Source organism: Phyllobates terribilis, unplaced genomic scaffold (assembly GCF_046119375.1).
Source record: "Phyllobates terribilis strain yellow unplaced genomic scaffold, ASM4611937v1 Scaffold_11__3_contigs__length_659146591, whole genome shotgun sequence".
In the NCBI taxonomy this organism is placed as follows: Eukaryota; Metazoa; Chordata; class Amphibia; order Anura; family Dendrobatidae; genus Phyllobates; species Phyllobates terribilis.
Genome location: NW_027362771.1, coordinates 207,579,944 through 207,599,482, shown reverse-complemented (window position 1 = coordinate 207,599,482; position 19,539 = coordinate 207,579,944). Strand labels below are relative to the sequence as shown.

General features: G+C 38.7%; 1 protein-coding gene across 15 annotated transcripts in view; it reads right to left on the bottom strand.

Moving 5' to 3' along the window:
* Positions 1-19,539, bottom strand: part of NRCAM (neuronal cell adhesion molecule) — a 256,326-nt gene that overhangs the window by 56,425 nt on the left and 180,362 nt on the right. For all 15 annotated transcript variants that reach the window (XM_073652000.1, XM_073651998.1, XM_073652001.1 and 12 more), the window contains 4 exons: positions 5,616-5,800; positions 2,710-2,841; positions 2,201-2,344; positions 1,429-1,537 (listed from right to left, as the gene is read on the bottom strand). In XM_073652000.1, the coding sequence (XP_073508101.1) occupies positions 1,429-1,537; positions 2,201-2,344; positions 2,710-2,841; positions 5,616-5,800 (570 nt within the window). The remainder of the gene's footprint in view (positions 1-1,428; positions 1,538-2,200; positions 2,345-2,709; positions 2,842-5,615; positions 5,801-19,539) is intronic.

Here is a 19,539-nt window from a genome sequence, read left to right as displayed (position 1 = left end):
TCAAGCCGTCACTAATTTGAAGACTTTTCATTGCTTGCAGATATATATGAGGCCTACGACTGGGTCAATTCAACAGGAACAGACATCTTGGAAATAGTGAGGACCAGGTAAAGAAAGAAAATAAACCTTCATTTAATAAGAGCAACAACAACGTTTTTATTCTATTCAACAACCGGTTAATATCAGCATGTCATTTCTAAATGCTCCTCACAGAGATATCTAAGGTCTCTTCTATATAAAACTTAAAGAGGATCTTTCACCAAATATTTTGTGTTGAACCATACACATGATGTAATAACGGCTGCAGAGAGGAATAAAACGCTCTTGTTTTGTTTTTAATTTCACCTCTTCGCTGATTAGATATTAGTAATCAAAGAATTTGGCACCTAATGAGTAAACCTTTTTTAAGTCCACGTGGGTGTTATCACTCAGAGTCATCACTGGGGGTGTGCACTTCTCCTTGTATGATACTGACCAATCATAATTAGGCAGCAACAGTCAAAGGAAAGAATAACACGTCTCACAATAGCTTAGAGAAGATTTCTCAGCGTGTGAGATGTATGACATACAGCTCTGATCTCCTGGTCTAATGATATAGCTCTGATCCCTCCGGGTCTAAACTCCGCATGAGTCAGGTTGGGAAGAGGGGCAGTGCAGCTGAGTTTAGCTGCATCACATTACAAACTGATCAAAAAGCTCTACTAATTACTGAGAATGTCAGTAACCACACTTATGTCAGCTGTGCTGAAGCAACTTGTAATCGCTCTGCAGTGAGATCAGGGCAGTATTACATCTCACATATCTCTCTTGCCTGTTGTGTGATCCTCATGGTGTGAGATGCAATGAGAACCAGCTCTGATCTCACTGCAGAATGATTACAAGCTGAACACAACAGCCATAAGTGGGCTTACTGATACATCCCTGAACAGGTAATGTGCGGGAGAGGCAGTACAGCAGAGCTGACCGTGCTAGGAGAGCTGATAGAAGGGTTTGTAATGTGACACAGCTAAACTCAGCAACATTACCCCTCCATATTAATTCATGCAGGCGGTAAGACCATGCGATCAGGCTGTCTATCATTATACATCTCACATACTATAAATATGTCCACAATGGAGAAGCGAAATTAAAAATAATTAAAAAAACACATAAAAACCCCAAACGTTTTATTCTGCTTTGCAGCCACGATTGTATCCAGTGTCAAGTGCAGCATTAAAAATTTGATGAAAGGTCCTTTTGAAGTAATGACAGTGCAGTAAAAGTACAGTAATAGTTTAATATGCTACAATTGGAGTCTTATTACGCTTTGTAGAAAAAACTAAATAGTGTCTACGTTGCTGTATTCACTCTGCTTTTTACACAAGTTCTATTATTGCACACTTTTTAAAAGAAATCCAAATGCTCTCATAGGTAATTCTGTTTAGTTACCATTCTATATTTGGAACAGGAGAACCAAAAGATTTGCAGTGCAGCAAGGCAGGTCTATTGGCAATGACTTGATAAACCATTTGTGATGAAAGAATCCTTGGTCGCTCAGCTAAAAAAATAAAATAAATATATTATGATAAAGATTTAATTTTATAAAGCAATACACAAAAATAGATACATCATATAAAGTTACATACCACTTCTAATGCAAATTAGAAAACAATAAACTAAACATACACAATAATACAACTACTATAGTAACTATCAGTTAATAACATTAAAGGGAACCTGTCAAAAGCTATTAACATGCAGATATTGGGTTAACCTTCAGGTTAGTAGCGTCTTAAAGCTGTGCGACCACCGCACAGAAAGCTCGGCTACCAGGAGGAAATTACTTTATAGTCCTAGAGGTAGGCCACTTAGTCACCACTCAGTACAAAGTAATTGGTGGCTGTGAGCACGCTCTAGCACACTGACTGACAAGCTTCTATACAGCGTATCAATGTAGGCTCGCTGTCAGTCAGTGCCGAGGTGTGCTTACAGCCGCCACTCACTATGCACTGTGCTGTGACTGAAGCTGAGCCGGCATGCCTGTATGACTGAAAGCCAAAGGCTGCCAGGAGAAATAAAGTTAATTTCCTCCCAGAAGCCATGCTTTCAGTGCGGCGGGCGCACAGCCTTAGAATGCTATTAATCGCATCTTCAGGACAGTAGCATTTGGTGACATGACAGGTTCCCTTTAAAATAATGTTTAAAAAGTAAAAACACTTACCAAGTACATTCACAAACGCATTTGCCAGTACATATCCATAGCTATTTGAAGCGTTGCATTGGAAGACTGCACTGGCCCGTTCTTGCACTTTTGTGAAAATAACAGTATCACCATCTACCACTCTGCTTGGGTCATTAGGAGCCACTGCAAATACAACATATATAAAACAGAAGGTTTATGCAGCCATTGCCTGGAACAACATAGCGTGTGTTCATTTCATAAGTTTAAATATTATGGAAGAATGGCATCTATTATGAAGATTGTAAATTGGTGTTAAATATTACATTAGGGGTCTTTCTGTTCTCAGTAAGACATACTCTATTGTATACACTGTATAAATATGCACATCAGCTTCATCCATAACCTTGCTACATGAAAACTGTACATTTAAATTAGGGATAGGATGGAAACACAGCATTTTTTTTTGAAGATGTCGTATACCACGTGTCCGTGTTCTTTATGCATGTTTTATTATCTTGTTTAGAAATCTGAAGGAATTCTTTACGTACATTCAATTGCAACTCCATTTATTAACCATGTAATACTTGGGGCAGGATTCCCATGAGCTCTGCAGATCAATGTCCCATCATCTCCTGGTGACAGTATGAGATTTTCAGGTTTAGTGATCCAGTAAGGTGCAGCTAGAAAAGAAATGAATATTTCATTAGTGACCGGAGCACTGGGGCAGAAAAATGGAAATTCACGGACAGAGGACTATATGGATACATGCTATATCATATCAGTATTTATTCTGTAGTCTGCAACACTGTTATCAGAAACCTCTCAGGTGTGAAGTTGGGGTTGTCATTGAATGTGGGGTAGGTTGACATCAGAATGGAAAGTGCATAATTGTTTAATGTACTCCTTGTTAATCATGCTTGGAGATTTGCTTGTTTCTTTAGAAATTCACGAAAATAAACACTGCACTTCTGGGTTTACTGATCGGAGCCCAAGTAGAACCCTATTCCATTAACAGTATAAGAAAAAACTTGGCACTGAACATGGCCTCAAAAGGTTACTCCCATCTTAGCAAGTAATCACCTACTTACTGGACAGATGATAACTTATTGATTGCTGGGAGTCGCAATAGGGCATGAATACAGTGCACTGATGTGCCCCATTTAAATGGAGCAGTGACCATGCAAATTCACTCTATTCATTTCTTATAGCAATGATGAGAATAGACAACCAGTGGAACAATGGCAGGCATCTCCATCACTTCATTCAAACAGGACTTACTAGCCCCATTCCAGGGACTGGTGGGGGTGGCAATAGTGGAACTCCCAGAAATCAGCAAGTTATCACCCACACTGCAGATAGGTAAGAATAAGCTAAAATGATAATAAGGCTGGCCATACACATTAGATGGGTGTTAGCGAAACCATGCTTTGGAGATCATTCAGCTTTGTTTCTTAAAAGTGCGACATGTGGCCATATCTATGACAAGCTCATTTTTTATACATAATCAGCATTATTTAGACAGAATCAGCACCTACACATCTGTAATGCTCCTGTAAAATAAAAAGGAACTTTCAAAGTAAGTTAAAAAATAAGGGTTATATTTAATTCAAGTCAGTCACTGCCTGGACGAGGTCAAGTGTACATTGCACATATCTGCTCTGTATGCACAAGCAACAAAATGGCATAGGAAGCTCTGTGCTTTTTTCTGTAGAGTAAATCACTTGGACAAGAATAGAAAGCATTACTGACGATTACCATGGTAACCAGCTTCTTCTCCAACATTACTCGAAAAAAAAGGATAATAAAAGCTGGAAAAAATATGGGTCTTTAAGCCCTGCTCTGTTTAGAGGGCTTAATATATCTTATCAGCTTTTGAGAAAAACTTGAAAATTTAGATGGTAAAAATAGATTAATTTCATTCTTTTGTGTATGCCTGCAGATTATCAATCACACCTCTTCTTACAAGCCAGAAATATACTAAACACAACCACCAAAACATTACTGCTACTAGTTCATCCTATATACAGCTCATCCTGCACAAGAGAATAGACTTCCTTAAAGGGATTGTCCACTACCAAGACAACCCAGTTTTAAATAAAGCAGACTCCCTTATAAAAGAAAAATAACATATACTCACCTGGGTCCGGGTCTCCTGGGACTCTTGAGCCACTGTTATGTCACGTGAGCCATACAGGTAGTCAGCGGCCACTATTAGCTTCTTGCACTCTCACTGCTTCCATTTGAACGCGCTTCAGACCAAAGAAGTGAGCGCATTGCAGCCAATAGTGGTCGGTGATTGCCTTCAGGCCTCTCATTATATAACATGTCATGTGAGCCTGGGAAGACCCAAAGCTGACATTGCTGGAACGGCGCCAGTATGGGGGGGTGAGTATATGTTATTTTTAGATTACCAAGGGGACTACTTTATTTAAAAAGGTGCTGTCAAGGTCATAGACATCCTATATAAAAAAAATAAACAAACAATGAAATTTAATTTTCTGACAACCAAATTACAATTTGTGCCTCAAGTTGAAAGAAAAGCGCAAAATTTTTATTGTCACAAAACACTAAAAGTGTGCCAAATTCACAAAAATGGCATACTGGTGCATATGAATTTTGCATAGAATAGATGACGAATAAAAGAAAAACCTTTAGACAAAGTACATTGGTACCTCAAGTTTGGATGTTAACTTGTTACGGAATATTGTAACTTTAGACCATATCTTAATGAATACTTGTAACTGGTTTTAAAATCTGATAAAATGTTCCCAGCCACCCACTTCCTTCCAAAAAAAAAAAACAAAGAAAAAATTAAGACTAACCTCTTCCTGACATGTGACGTACATGTACCTAAAAGTTTAAACCACCCTTTTTCCCATTCTGAAAATTCACAAAGCATACTTGGTATCATTGCATCCATAAAACTTCAACCTATCAAAATATGACATTATTTAGCCCATACAGTAAATTCTATAAAAAAATAATTTGGCCTTTTTGATCCCCTCATGTTCCAAAAATGAAATAAAATGCAATCAAACATTGTATGAAATCCTAAACAATCCATGATATGTCTCAACAAGAAAAAAAAAGTTATGGGTTTCAAAAAGTGGAGTCAGTGGAGACAAACAAAATGTACTTTTTCTAACAAAGTTTAGAATTTTTTTAAAATGATAGCAGGGAGGCGGCTTCCTAGGATTGAGGAGAAAGCTGACATAGCGTTCCTCCCACCAACTGAGAGAACTGCCCTCTATCTATCAGTTCAACATTGATCTTGCTGATTAGTGCAGGGCAGGAAAGAAAGCTGCCAGGATCTGAACCCGGCTAAAGCTGCACAATGCTGCAGGGCTCTACTAAAACAGTATCTACTTTTAAATCTATCTTCGGGATAGGGAGGCTCTGCTGGGATCTGACCATACAGCACTGTCGGAGATGACTCAGTGTGGGTATCACTTACCTTTTACAATAACAGTAATTACATGGTAAATGGATCCCCTGTTATTTTGGGCAGAACATCTGTACTTGCCAGCATCTTCTTCTGAAACGCCAATTATTCTTAGAGTTTTATTGAAATTTTCATAAAAAACTCTGTTGCTGGGCAGTTCTGCTCCTTCCTTATTCCAGCGAATCTCAGGTGTAGGTCTGCAGAATAAATAATAAACCAATATGGAGTTCAGTAGATGATGAGTAAAGGCCTTCATACACATATGGCTGATCGTTCAGCTGTCAGCTGACTCTTCTATACACAGGAGAGCTCGTTCGGACGAACGCTCATGTGTTCTCTATGAGAAAGATGCTGACCCTTTGGCTGGCAACAGGAGAACAATGCAATCGGCAGTCCAAAACTGAACATGTCCGATCGACATCTTCCCTGACCATCAGATGGCTGGCACTACTATACACATTAGACTGTCTAATGTGTATGGCGGTCTTAAAGGGAATCTGTCAGCAGGTTTTCACTACCTCATCTGAGAGCAGCATAATATAGGCAAAGAGAAACTGAATCCAACAATGTATCACTTAGATTACTGTGTGCAGCCGTTCCGATACAATCAGAGCTTTTAGATTTAGAATGAAGCAGAGCTGTGAAAGCTAATCCCACCCACACCAGGCACTCCATGTACAAAGTCCATAGACAATGAGGTGCTTAGTTGCCGGACTAGTCTCTTGGTGATAAATTCTTCACTGTTATTCACAGTTAGTAAACAGCACACACTTTGACAAGTGATACATCCCTCAATTCTGTGTTTCAGCCTCTATCTCCAGCTGTCTTCAGATTACATAGCAAAAACCTGCTGACAAATTCCCTTTAAGTGGTAAAAGAAGCAGAATTCTATGCTAACATATATTACAAAGCTTCTTATATTCACCTGAACTATTAAGTCATGTAAAGTTTGCTGAAAGTACAGCTTCCATTTAACCCCTTAACGACCTTGGACGTATGAGTACATCCAAGGTCACATCCCCCAATGCCTTGAATTGTCTATTTTGAATACCTTTTTCCATCACAGCCTCAGTTATACTTACCTATCCACCACTACCCTGGATAGGGTCAGATAAGGCCTGCAGGGATAGCTGTCGATGAGTGGGGGCGCCATTGCGCAGGATAAGGGTGCCAACCTTCACTGACAGGCAGGGGCAGTATAAGGGCTTTGTAAGGCACATTATCCCACTACATTAGGGTGTACCCATATCCATATATGAAGGCAAATTAACCACATTTTGCTGTGACAGAGTGACACTTAATCTCTTGGTCTGCTACTCATTTACCACCAACTTGCAGATAACGAAGATACCATCATCTTAGTGAAAGCAGACACTTGTATATATATCTGCTAGGGATTGCACCTACATCCCAAGCATCTCTTGCACCGATAAGCATTCTCTCCAACTGCACTTGGCATATGTGATATTGATTGTTTTTTCTATCTAGCAACAGGGCCATACAGGGCTAGCAGGGAGAGCCACCGAGGAGCAGGGGCGCCACTGGCGTAGGAATAAGGTTGCCAACTTCCGCTGTTAGGCAGGGGCGAGTGTGAGTGGTTAATAGGGACATATAGTTCCTTTTTTATATATATAGTTTTCCACTTGGGTGGTTTGTCTGTTGTATTTTATTCATTATTTATTAAAAGTTTTATTCTACACCTGCATAATGGTATGTAATGATCAACGGTGAATTCTTGTTCTAAGGGTCCATTGACAAAACGGTAATCATAAGTGTTCCCCTGTTGGGGTCTCGGTTCAGAACACGTACAATGAACTAAACATTGTGCAGTATACAATAATAATGTAACCAGTAGACCAGGAGTTAATCACATTATTTTCCATGCTATTTCAAAATTTCGATAATTTGTTGACAGCCCTAGACATAAATTAAGCACAAAAAAATCCCAGAATGCATCAAAGCATTGATTACAAACGGCTGCAGACTGAATTCATGATGAGCTACTGACAGTGAATATTGATGTAAGCCCTGTACTGTAAGGAAAGCCCTATAGGCGGACTGTAAACTACTATTCAATGTAGGGCTGGACCAACAACTTGTACAGAAAGAATATTAAATGTACAGTATGAAGGGTATTATGCACATGAGCTTTTCTCAGTCCCAATATCTGTGCTCTATAAATTATAGGAAATTGTACGGTTTCAATGTTATCCCTCTTTAATAATGTATTAATCCTATTAGGCCAAATAATTAAGGGCACTCCCATAAATCAAACACAACCTACAAAAACACAGGAATAATAGCCATATTAATATAAGAATAAATACTTTATTTATACACTAAACACATGATAAAATCAAGATAAAAAGGGAAAAAACAGACAGGGCTACATGAACAGGTCAAAATATAATACAGATGTAAAGCATTCCACTACATAGACTATTCATGAATACTAGGCAAAGTGGACATATGTCCTATTGTACATACTAGAATAGCAGTCAAATGCAGTAAAAAATCAAACACACAAACTAATTTAGCCTATTGTATGGAATATATACCATATGGGATCAAATTAAATATTAAGTGGATGCATAACCTACCAATATGTAATACAGTCCCATATGGGCAAAAATCACATCCACTGCATGTGATTGATAGAATTACTCATATCTACTACACAGAATTCTTAAAATTACATGGACAAAGGCATGTCTCATATCAGTGGTAAGAATGTCCATTAGACACAATAGTCAATAGAGAAATTCATTCAGAAAAGAAAATACATAGATGAAAAAAATCAATATAATGAATAAGGAATCCATACAGACCCTGGATAGTAGCCCATAGGAAGCCCTTGACGCGTGTTTCGCGTGTGCTTCATGGGAGAGGTAACATACTAGGCGTTTTGACCAGTTTATATAGGGCAGAAAGAATACTGTACACGGCGCACGTCTCTCCATACCGGAGGACCGGAAGCTGACGGCTCATGTCTGACGTCACATCCGCCCACCAACACCAGACGTGTCATGGAGCCGGAGGGCTTTTTATCTTGATTTTATCATGTGTTTATTGTATAAATAAAGTATTTATTCTTAAATTACTATGACTATTATTCCTGTGTTTTTGTAGGTTGTCTTTAATAATGTAGTAGGCATTGCAGGCAGTCCAACTCCAAAATGAGTAAGGCAATTGGACTGTGATGACTAGTAAATGCTAGAGTACAACTTATTTGTTTGTAAAGGTAGTCTAATAATTTTTGTATCTTCTTTAATGACACATAGTTATACGAGATTAAGCAAGAACAGTGAATTACGCCAGTCTCAACTCTGATACAAGACGCTTTTGATCCCAGTTCATTGATAGAACACAAGTCTCTCTCATTTCTGCAGGGCTCTCTAAAGTTATTACTGAAACACTACTACATCACATTCCAAATTATTATGCAAATTGGATTTGTGTCATAAAGATGTAACTTTGTTTTTCAAATAAACTTATGTATTATATTGTGTCTCAATGCTCTTTGGATCACTGAAATCAATCTCAAACACCTGTGATAATTGGTTTGCCAAGAGAGCCCAATTAAGGAAAAATATTTAAGAAGGACGCTTCACATTATCAAGCAAACCACAGGTTTTAGACAACTTGGGAAAGAAATAGGATCTCTCTGCTGCCAAAAAGCATCAAACAGTGCAATGACTTGGAAAAGGTATGAAAACATTAAATATTTCATAAAAACGTAAGCGTGATTATTGTGCTGTGAAGAGATTTGTGACTTATACAGAGCACAGATGAGTTTGTGCAGATATAGGCGTAATGAGGAAGGTTTCTACCAGACAAATTCATCGGATTAAGAGAGCAGCTGCTAAAGTACCATTACAAAGCAGCAAAGAGGTATTTGAAGCTGCTGGTGCCTCTCGAGTCCTGTGAACCTTAAGTTGTAGGATCCTCCAAAGGCTTTAAGTTCTGCTTAAACCTACTATTCAGCCACCCCTAAACAGTGCTCACAAGCACAAAAGATGGCAGTGGGCCTGGGCATACATGAAGACTCATTTTGAAACAGTCTTGTTTGAGTGCCCTGAAACCTTGGATAGTCCAGGTGGATGAAGTAGTGGATGGTTGGTAGGTGGCCACCATGTCCCAACAAGGGTGGATTGGCAGCAAGGAGGTGGCGGAGTCATGTTTTGGGCCGGAATCATTGGGGTAGCAGCAAGCCCTTAAGGGTCACTGAAGATGTGAAAATGACCTCACCAAAGTATATAGCGTTTCTGACTGACCACTTTCTTCCATGGTACAAAAAGAAGAACTGTGCAATCCGTAGCAAAACTATCTTCATGCATGACAATGTACCATGTCATGCTGCAAAGAATACCTCTGAGTCACTGGCTGCTATAGGCACAAAAGAAGAGAAACTCATGGTGTGGCCACCATCCTCCCCTGACCTCAACCCTATTGAGAATCTTTGTAGTATCCTCAAGCAAAAGATGTATGAGGCTGGGAGGCAGTTCACGTCAAACAGCAGTTCTGGGGGGTCTATTCTGAAACTAATCAAAAACTCACAAGTTCAATGGATGCAAGAATTGTGAAGGTGATATCAAACAAGGGGTCTTATGTTAACATGTAACCTGGCTTGTTAAGTTTTTGATTGAAAAAGCTGTTGATTTCAGTAATTTCAGTAATTGCGACCTCTTAATTATTATTATTATTTATTATTATAGCGCCATTAATTCCATGGCGCTTTACATATTTAAAAGGAATATACGTAGCAAACAACAAGTACAATAATTTGAACAAAAACGAGTCAGTGACTGGTACAGGAGGAGAGAGGATCCAGCAGGCGAGGGCTCACAATCTACAAGGGATGGGTGACGATACAGTAGGTGAGCTGGTCGTGCAGCGGTATGGTGGAGCAAGGGTTACTGAAGGATGACAGAGAGGAGAGGCCAGAGAATAGCGGGGGGACAGGTGGATTAGTCGGGCAGCAGAGTTTAGGATAGATTGGAGGGGTGCGAGAGTGGTAGAAGGGAGGCCGCAGAGCAGGAGGTTGCAGTAGTCGAGGCAGGAGATGATGAGGACATGCACTAGTGTTTTTACAGATTCGTGGTTGAGGAATGAGCGGATCCGGGAAATATTTTTGAATGCTGTAAATTCAACAAATGACCATTTTCTGTTCTTTACACACTAAAAAAATGTTTGGAAACTCTGTTGTCTGTAATAATTTGGAACAGTGCATTGTGAGTTTTTTTCAGTTTTGAAAAAAATACTGTTGTCATTGGGAGCTTTGTTCAATAAAATGTAATTTAGACGGTTGATGATTTGAACATTATACTGACTCATCCACACTGACCATTTAGGAAAATCTGAGAAAAGTAGCATTTACATAATAATTTGGAACATGGTGTATTTATAGGCATTGATTATAATATTGTAGAAGACTTTCTGCTGATGAAATTGCCATATGTTATCATAAAAGATTCTTCACAGGTGAACATAATGAAGACGTCTGATACTTTCTACTGGAGGCCTACCGGTTGGTCCCCATCAAGTTTATCCAGATACTTACTAATGTAACCATGCCTCCCACTGAACCTCAAATGAATGAGGCTGAGCAGCAGTACCAGGGAAAGTAGTCGTTAAATTATGCTGCTTGGTGGATTCAAGGGGTTAAAAATCCATACACAAATTTATTGTATTACTCATTCTAATAAGTCAATTCAAAATGCAAAGAAAAAAAAAACAATAACACATAACTGTCACATTTACTGCCATATGGAAGATGGAAGAGAAGACTTCTTAAAGCATTGGTTATTTAGTCAAATGGCCAATGTGCTAATTTATTAGAAGTCATGCAAGCTGTAAATCAGGAATAAGAAAAACATCTCACTGAAAGGCGCTTCTGGCAATTTCTTGTTATATGAAAATGAGCAATTACAATGTCATAAAATGCTATCTGTGTGTTCTCGCAATACACACAAATGTTGCTTTCCACTAAATTAAATGAGGCAGAAGACACAAAAGGCCACTGAGTGACAGAGCACATAATAGATGTATGTGCAAGATTGTAGAAATACAATAGTTTGATCACTGACTAAACAGAGCTTTCTTTTGTTTCTTGCAACAATAACATGCCTCATTATATAAAGATGTCTTATATTTTGGTATTTTTCTGTCATTTTTAAAGGCTCATTTAGGAACTGGAACAATATGGAGTCAATAAAACAGGTGTAAAAAAGAAGCATGCGGAACCTAGCATAGTCATGATATATAGCCATGAGTCTGACCTTACAGCTTCATACAAGTCCTTTAGCCATAAGTCATGGCAGGAGAATTTTTTGGTATCTCATGTGAAACAGTCAAACAAAAATAAGAACTTTTATTGACCTGGCGACACCAAATCAAGCATCAGGTGACAAATATAACACCAAATGCAGACCAGGTAAGAAATAAACTATAACTGGTAATTTACATAAGACTGCTGAGGCTTAAATAGGGCGTGACCTGGCCCAAAGAGAGCTAAATAGAACTGATGATTGATATAAGTATTAAGCCACAAGCTCCCAGACTGGACTACAAGTCCTAACAAAACTAACGTTTCCCTGGAGCATGAATACGTTGCTCAGCAGCATCCGCAGTGTAGATGAGGTGTCGGCAAGCAGTAGACTAAGTAGAGTTGAATTTAGGATCAGTTGCAACAGAAGGTTAATGATTCATGTAGATCACATGCTTCAAGATAAAACAATATAAGGCTGCGTGCCCATGATGCGGATGTAATGCGTTTCCGCGGCGAAAATACCGCCACGGAAACGCATTAAAATCGCTTGTTAAGAGGTCTGGGATGTATCCCAATGGTGATCTGCATGTGCTGTGCACAACCAAATTGACTTGCATTGAACCACATAATATCCGCATGTATACATGCGGATGTTATGCGGTTCAATACGCGGATTGTACCCGGGCCGGGAGAAGAGGAGACTGCAAGTTAAAAAATAATTATAAAGTAAAAAATAAAAAAAAATATTCATAGTCACCTCTCCGGCGGCCCCCGGTCTCCTCCGGGCTGCGTCCTCTCTCCTCGGCGTCCCGCGGTGTACTTGCAGGACATGCGGTGACATCATTTAGTCATCTCATGGTCATGCGAGCAGTGACGTTAGCGGTCAGGTGATGGTCGTGTGACCATCAGCTGACTAAATGACGTCACCGCAGGTCTTTCCAGTACACCGCAGGACGCCAAGGAGAGAGGACGCTGCCGGGAGGAGACCGGGGGCCGCCGGAGAGGTGAATATAAGGTTTTTTTTCTTTTTACTGTTTAATTCTTTTTTTTACTTTAGATGCAGTATTTGAAGTAGAAATTTCCTGTAAGTTGGTCAAAAAAAAAAAATGCTGGTTGGAAAAACGCATGCATAAACGCATGTAAAAACGCTGAAAAAAACGCATGTAAAATCCACATGCGTTTTTTCTGCCAAGAAGATGCAGAAATGCTCAGGAAATTTCTGCTTCAAATCTGCATCGTGGGCACATAGCCTAAGGCTTAATTCACACTATGTTCATAGTTAATTCTCAGTGGGTACAGGGTAAAAATCTGCCTTAACCCCTTCACGACCTTTGACGTATATTTACGTGAAAGGTCATTTCCCCGTCTTTGATATGGACTTGCACGCCGAGCCCACATATTTCATCACACTGGATGGCTGATTTCTTCTATACATACTAGTGCTGAAGCAGTTTCAAGTCTCCTAACGGGACTATTGAAGTCAGTAAAATGTGTGAAATAAAAGTTTTTAAATATATGAAAAAAATAAAAATAACACAAGTTCAAATCACCCCACTTTTGCCCCATTGAAAATAAAACAATTAAAAAAATACACATATTCGGCATCACTGCGTTCTGCAATGTCCCATCTATCAAAATATAAAAACAATCTTATCGGTAAACGGTGTGGTGAGAAAAAAATCAAAACGGCAGAATTACGTTTTTTTTGTCCGCTGCAACAATGCAATAAAAAGCAACTAAAACATCGTATCTACAACAAAATGGTATCAATACAAACGTCAATTCAAGCTGCAAAAAAAAAAAGCACCACACAGTCCCAGATCATGAAAAATGAAAACGCTACGGGTTTTGGAGAATGGCGACATAAGCAAAAAATAGGTAGTAGAAGAGGAAATGCCGCACATCCATCCGTAGGTAATATAAAAAAGTTATTTTATTGTAGGTCCGTTAAAAAATGACAAAACACATACAAGGGGATATAAAAAACTGACACATGTCTAGCGGTAAATCATAGCTATGATTAAGAGCGGATCGCCGCTCGAAACGCGTCAGTATTTTATATCCTCTTGTATGTGTTTTGTCATTTTTTAACGGACCTACAATAAAATAACTTTTTTATATTACCTACGGATGGATGTGCGGCATTTCCTCTCCTACTGCCTACTATCGCTGCAAACTGCCAGCTGAATACGGCACCCACCATGTTGGATTATTTCAAGTGGATATCTCTATTAGCAACGTTGGTGAGCTTCCCACCCTTCCTTTGTTTTTTCTTAAGAAAAAAATGTTTTTCTGAATTTTGTTTTCATCACTTAAATTAAAAAAAAAAAAGCTATACATCTTTGATATCTGCAAACCTGTGCTGACCTGAATCATATTACCAGGTTAGTTTTACTGTATAGTGAACATAGTACATAAAAAAAACAAAAAACAACTGTGGAATTGCATTTTTTTTTTTTTTGCAATTTCACCACACTTTGAATTTTTTCTCCTGTTTTCCAGTACACTGAATGGTAAAATAAATGGTGTCATTCAAAAGCACTGCTCCTGCAAAAAAACAAGCCCTCATACAGATATATTGATGGAAAAATAAAAAAGTTAGAAGGGGAGCAAAAAAAACCCCGAAAGCTCAAAAATGGAAAAGCACAGGGTTGTGAAGGAGTTAAACTGCTAAATAGGATAGGTTTGGCCAGAATACTGAACCTCGCAGACCTAAGCCTATTGGAAAATACTGATTGCACATTTCAATACAACGGTGTTTATAAATATTTATACACAGCGCAGTATACGGCAAGGCTGTACTGTTCCTACATACATGACATTATGGTATATGTAATATATGTTTCCTAGCAATATTATATTATTTTATTAATTTATATAATAACTTGAGGTGCTTCAATAGTCTTTAACATCCATACTATGGTCTGTTGGGGCATTTTTAAGTGCATAATATTAGGAGGTATAAAAAGCCTTCTTTTACCATTTGATACAGAAAAATACTACACAGGGTTAGAAGTATTGGTTCTTAGAACTGACATGGTGCTGAAAGATATCCATTATTGTTATCTGCTTTTCACACTTATACATAGTCCACTTATTAACATTACGTAAGTAAATACTTAGGGTCAATATGTACAAAAAAAGATCAAATCTGAATGTTAAAAATACCAAGCTACATTAAAACAATGACTTTGCAGCATTCACCCTGCACAATATGTGGGTCTGGCTGCATTTACACAATGTCAGCTTTTAGTCCTTTTCATTGTTCTGCTCATAATCCCCATGTTACAGCTGCTCAAATACTGAAATATAGGCCCAGTGGGTCACATTTTTTATGTGTCCTCTGAAATAAAAATATTTCAATTACGGTCCACGCCATGGCCAATAGGTTGCACCAGACTGGAGAGTTTGCACGGCTGATGCCAACAAGCGTGACAATAGGTTGTGGAGCAAGAAGACAACTGAGATGACCTGCTGTAATGTAGCATCTGTGTTCCTATCGCTACACGGGAACAGACTAATATTTCAAAGCAGGCGCTAGTCAATAGGGCTGTGGTTACCATGACAGTAAAGAAGATCAGACTATGAGGTTAAGCTGGCCTTGAAGTGACTAATCTTACAGGCGGCTATTGTTTTATTTATCCACATATTTCATATAGAAAAACCTTCTGATGCTAAAATTAAAAGGGGAGCGTCATTGTAATAAAGGACGTTCTAGCATTACTATAGTGGTTATCATTAGTAAGTGTAAATCCTCAGGATCATTTCCTTCTGAATAAGATATATGTAATTTTAATATTTCTAATTATAGCCTTGTCTGTGGAAGATGCAGATTTCCAGGAGTTATTCCATGAGGCCCTTAGACTCCCATTACAAATGCAGTTTAGCTTATTTATGAGTATCACTTTTAAAAAAAAAATCTGTATGGCTCCTATAGCAATGTTAACCCTAAATTTCTAAGCGAGATGGGGTTGCAATGCTGCATTACTTTGCAGATTTATATCAGTTAGGTAACTCCTATAGGCACTATAATGGCTTCTTTAACATTCAACATTTTTTAGACTGAAATAATGTAAAAGCAACCAAACATAATATTTAAAGACTTTCTAAAACATAACAATTAAAAAGACAGCGCTTATTGGGATTCCTTCTCCGATAACCAGATGAAAGCTCTGGAAAGTAAATCCCATTCCTCTCCGGAGTGGAGGCGAATTGTGGGACCTGGAAAAACTTCCATGGCAAGAGCAACGCATCTAGGCAGAGGAGTTTCACAAGACAGTTTTTTTAAAAACAGAAGATGTTGTCTTCATGAGACAATCCATTTAATGAAATTATCTTTCCATGCACTTTTTTATTTTGATGGGTTTTATTTTAACGTTATTTGCATTATTTAGTTACCGTACATTTCTTTGCACTGTTTTTTTTTTTTTTAGAGAAGGTAATCCTATGTTCACATCACGTTTTAGTCACACGTCAGGCTTCCATGTGCAGCCATGAAAAGTAGGATTCATGAGGCATCCGCCGACAGGGCCATTTACTTTAATTTAATGAAGCAGATGGGGTCACTCTGTGCTATCTCTGACCAAATTTTTCGCATTGTCCGCCTTTTTCAGGCGGCACAAAAACAGTCACCCACACTTTTGTGCCCGACTCAAAAAGGCCAATGGGGCAGACAGAGCACAAAGTGACTCCTTCTGTTTCATTAAAGGCAATGGCCCCATTGGCAGATACGCCTGGATCCCACTCTTCAGGGCTTCAGACAAGCCTTGAAGGAGCCACTGACGTTTGGGAAAAAACATCATGCGAACTCGGTCTAAGTAGTGTGCATTTTACACACTATTTAAGATTGTGTGCTGTCTATCTAAATGGTTATATGTTAGTATGTAGGTAGCAATGCAGCATTTCTCAGCACATTAAAAAGTGAATATGTCCCCAAATATTCTCTGATATATGAAATAAATCAATTTTCACCATTACACCATAATAGCCATGATGTACCGTGTTAGCCAGAAAAAATCAATGCAAATACTTTTATGCCCAAAGATGACAAAAGACTAGAGATGAGCGTTGTTCTACTCGAACTGTTCGCCAATCTCAAATTCGAGCTGTTTTGGGCGGTGTTCGAGCCGGTCGGCGAACACGAACAATTTGAGAAAAATTCGGCTGTTCGAGGTTATGTTCGATAACTGTTCGTGCACCAAAATCATAACTGGATTTTTTCTCAGTAATGATGAAAATTAATGTTAATACGCAGTTTGAGTGTACAGCGGGGCGGGGGGAGGGGCAGGGGATGGATTTCTGCAGGAACAATGAAGATCTCCATTTTTTTTTCTCTTTCCCGCATTTGCAGTGGGGAGGTGCAATCTGTCAGCCTATCAGCAGCGCACACACGGAGCGAAGTGCTTTTTTTCACACAAGCAAGGGCATGTGTGATTGGCAGTGTATGTCACATGTCCTTGCCCTATAAGACCAAGCCATTTTCCCCGTCGCCACCATTTTCTCACTGCTGCAGCTGCGTGTTAGACGGCACCGCTGTTGCTGTGTGCGCTATACCTTGTTAATTTCAAGCCAATTTTCGCACAAATATACAGATAGCTTGGGAGTAGGGAATAGTTGTGATTGCAGTCCTTTTAAGGACTAGGTTACAGCATTTCCTACGACTTTTATCAGGCAGGTCTGTGCTCTTAAATAGATAGATTGTGGGAGTAAAGACTAATTGTAATTGGAGTCCTTTTCAGGACTAGGTTACATCAGTTCCTATCAGTTTTTGCCAGGCAGGTCTGTGCCAGTGCTGTGCAAGTTTTTTTCACAGCATTTGGCTGAATCTAGCAAAGCTAATCCTTTTTGGCCTATTGCAGAGTGTGTTAGTCAGTGGAGTAGCCTATCTGTGTTGCAAGATATACCACCTGTGTATAGAATACCAATTTTTTTACTGCACCTAGTGAAGTAAAATCTTTTGGGCATAGCATCATTCTATTAGTCCATCTATACTGACCTCCATCAGGTTGCAAACTGAATATAATTTTTTTCTGCATCTAGCTCTGAAAAAATATTTGGGCTTCTAGCGGTGTGTGGGACTTGTTCTATTAGTCCATCTATACTGACCTCCATCAGGTTGCAAATTAAAAATAATTTTTTTCTGCATCTAGCTCTGAAAAAATATTTGGGCTTCTAGCAGTGTGTGGGACTTGGTCTATTAGTCCATCTATACTGACCTCCATCAGGTTGCAAATTAAAAATAATTTTTTTCTGCATCTAGCTCTGAAAAAATATTTGGGCTTCTAGCAGTGTGTGGGACTTGGTCTATTAGTCCATCTGTACTGACCTCCATCAGGTTGCAAATTGAATAAAAAAATTTTCTGCATCTAGCTCTGAAAAAATATTTGGGCTTCTAGCGGTGTGTGGGACTTGGTCTATTAGTCCATCTATACTGACCTCCATCAGGTTGCAAATTAAAAATAATTTTTTTCTGCATCTAGCTCTGAAAAAATATTTGGGCTTCTAGCAGTGTGTGGGACTTGGTCTATTAGTCCATCTATACTGACCTCCATCAGGTTGCAAATTAAAAATAATTTTTTTCTTCATTTAGCTCTGAAAAAATATTTGGGCTTCTAGCAGTGTGTGGGACTTGTTCTATTAGTCCTTCTATACTGACGTCCAGCAGGTTGCAAATTGAATATAATTTTTTTCTGCATCTAGCTCTGAAAAAATATTTGGGCTTCTAGCGGTGTGTGGGACTTGGTCTATTAGTCCATCTATACTGACCTCCATCAGGTTGCAAATTAAAAATAATTTTTTTCTGCATCTAGCTCTGAAAATATATTTGGGCTTCTAGCAGTGTGTGGGACTTGGTCTATTAGTCCATCTATACTGACCTCCATCAGGTTGCAAATTAAAAATAATTTTTTTTTGCATCTAGCTCTGAAAAAATATTTGGGCTTCTAGCAGTGTGTGGGACTTGGTCTATTAGTCCATCTATACTGACCTCCATCAGGTTGCAAATTAAAAATAATTTTTTTCTGCATCTAGCTCTGAAAAAATATTTGGGCTTCTAGCAGTGTGTGGGACTTGGTCTATTAGTCCATCTATACTGACCTCCATCAGGTTGCAAATTGAATAAAAAAATTTTCTGCATCTAGCTCTGAAAAAATATTTGGGCTTCTAGCGGTGTGTGGGACTTGGTCTATTAGTCCATCTATACTGACCTCCATCAGGTTGCAAATTAAAAATAATTTTTTTCTGCATCTAGCTCTGAAAAAATATTTGGGCTTCTAGCAGTGTGTGGGACTTGGTCTATTAGTCCATCTATACTGACCTCCATCAGGTTGCAAATTAAAAATAATTTTTTTCTGCATCTAGCTCTGAAAAAATATTTGGGCTTCTAGCAGTGTGTGGGACTTGGTCTATTAGTCCATCTGTACTGACCTCCATCAGGTTGCAAATTGAATAAAAAAAATTTCTGCATCTAGCTCTGAAAAAATATTTGGGCTTCTAGCGGTGTGTGGGACTTGGTCTATTAGTCCATCTATACTGACCTCCATCAGGTTGCAAATTAAAAATAATTTTTTTCTGCATCTAACCCAGCCAATAGTTTTGGCCTAATACCACAGTTTGGCCACTCAGCTCTGCTCGGTTACCATCCATTGTTTTTTTGTGCAAACAACTCCA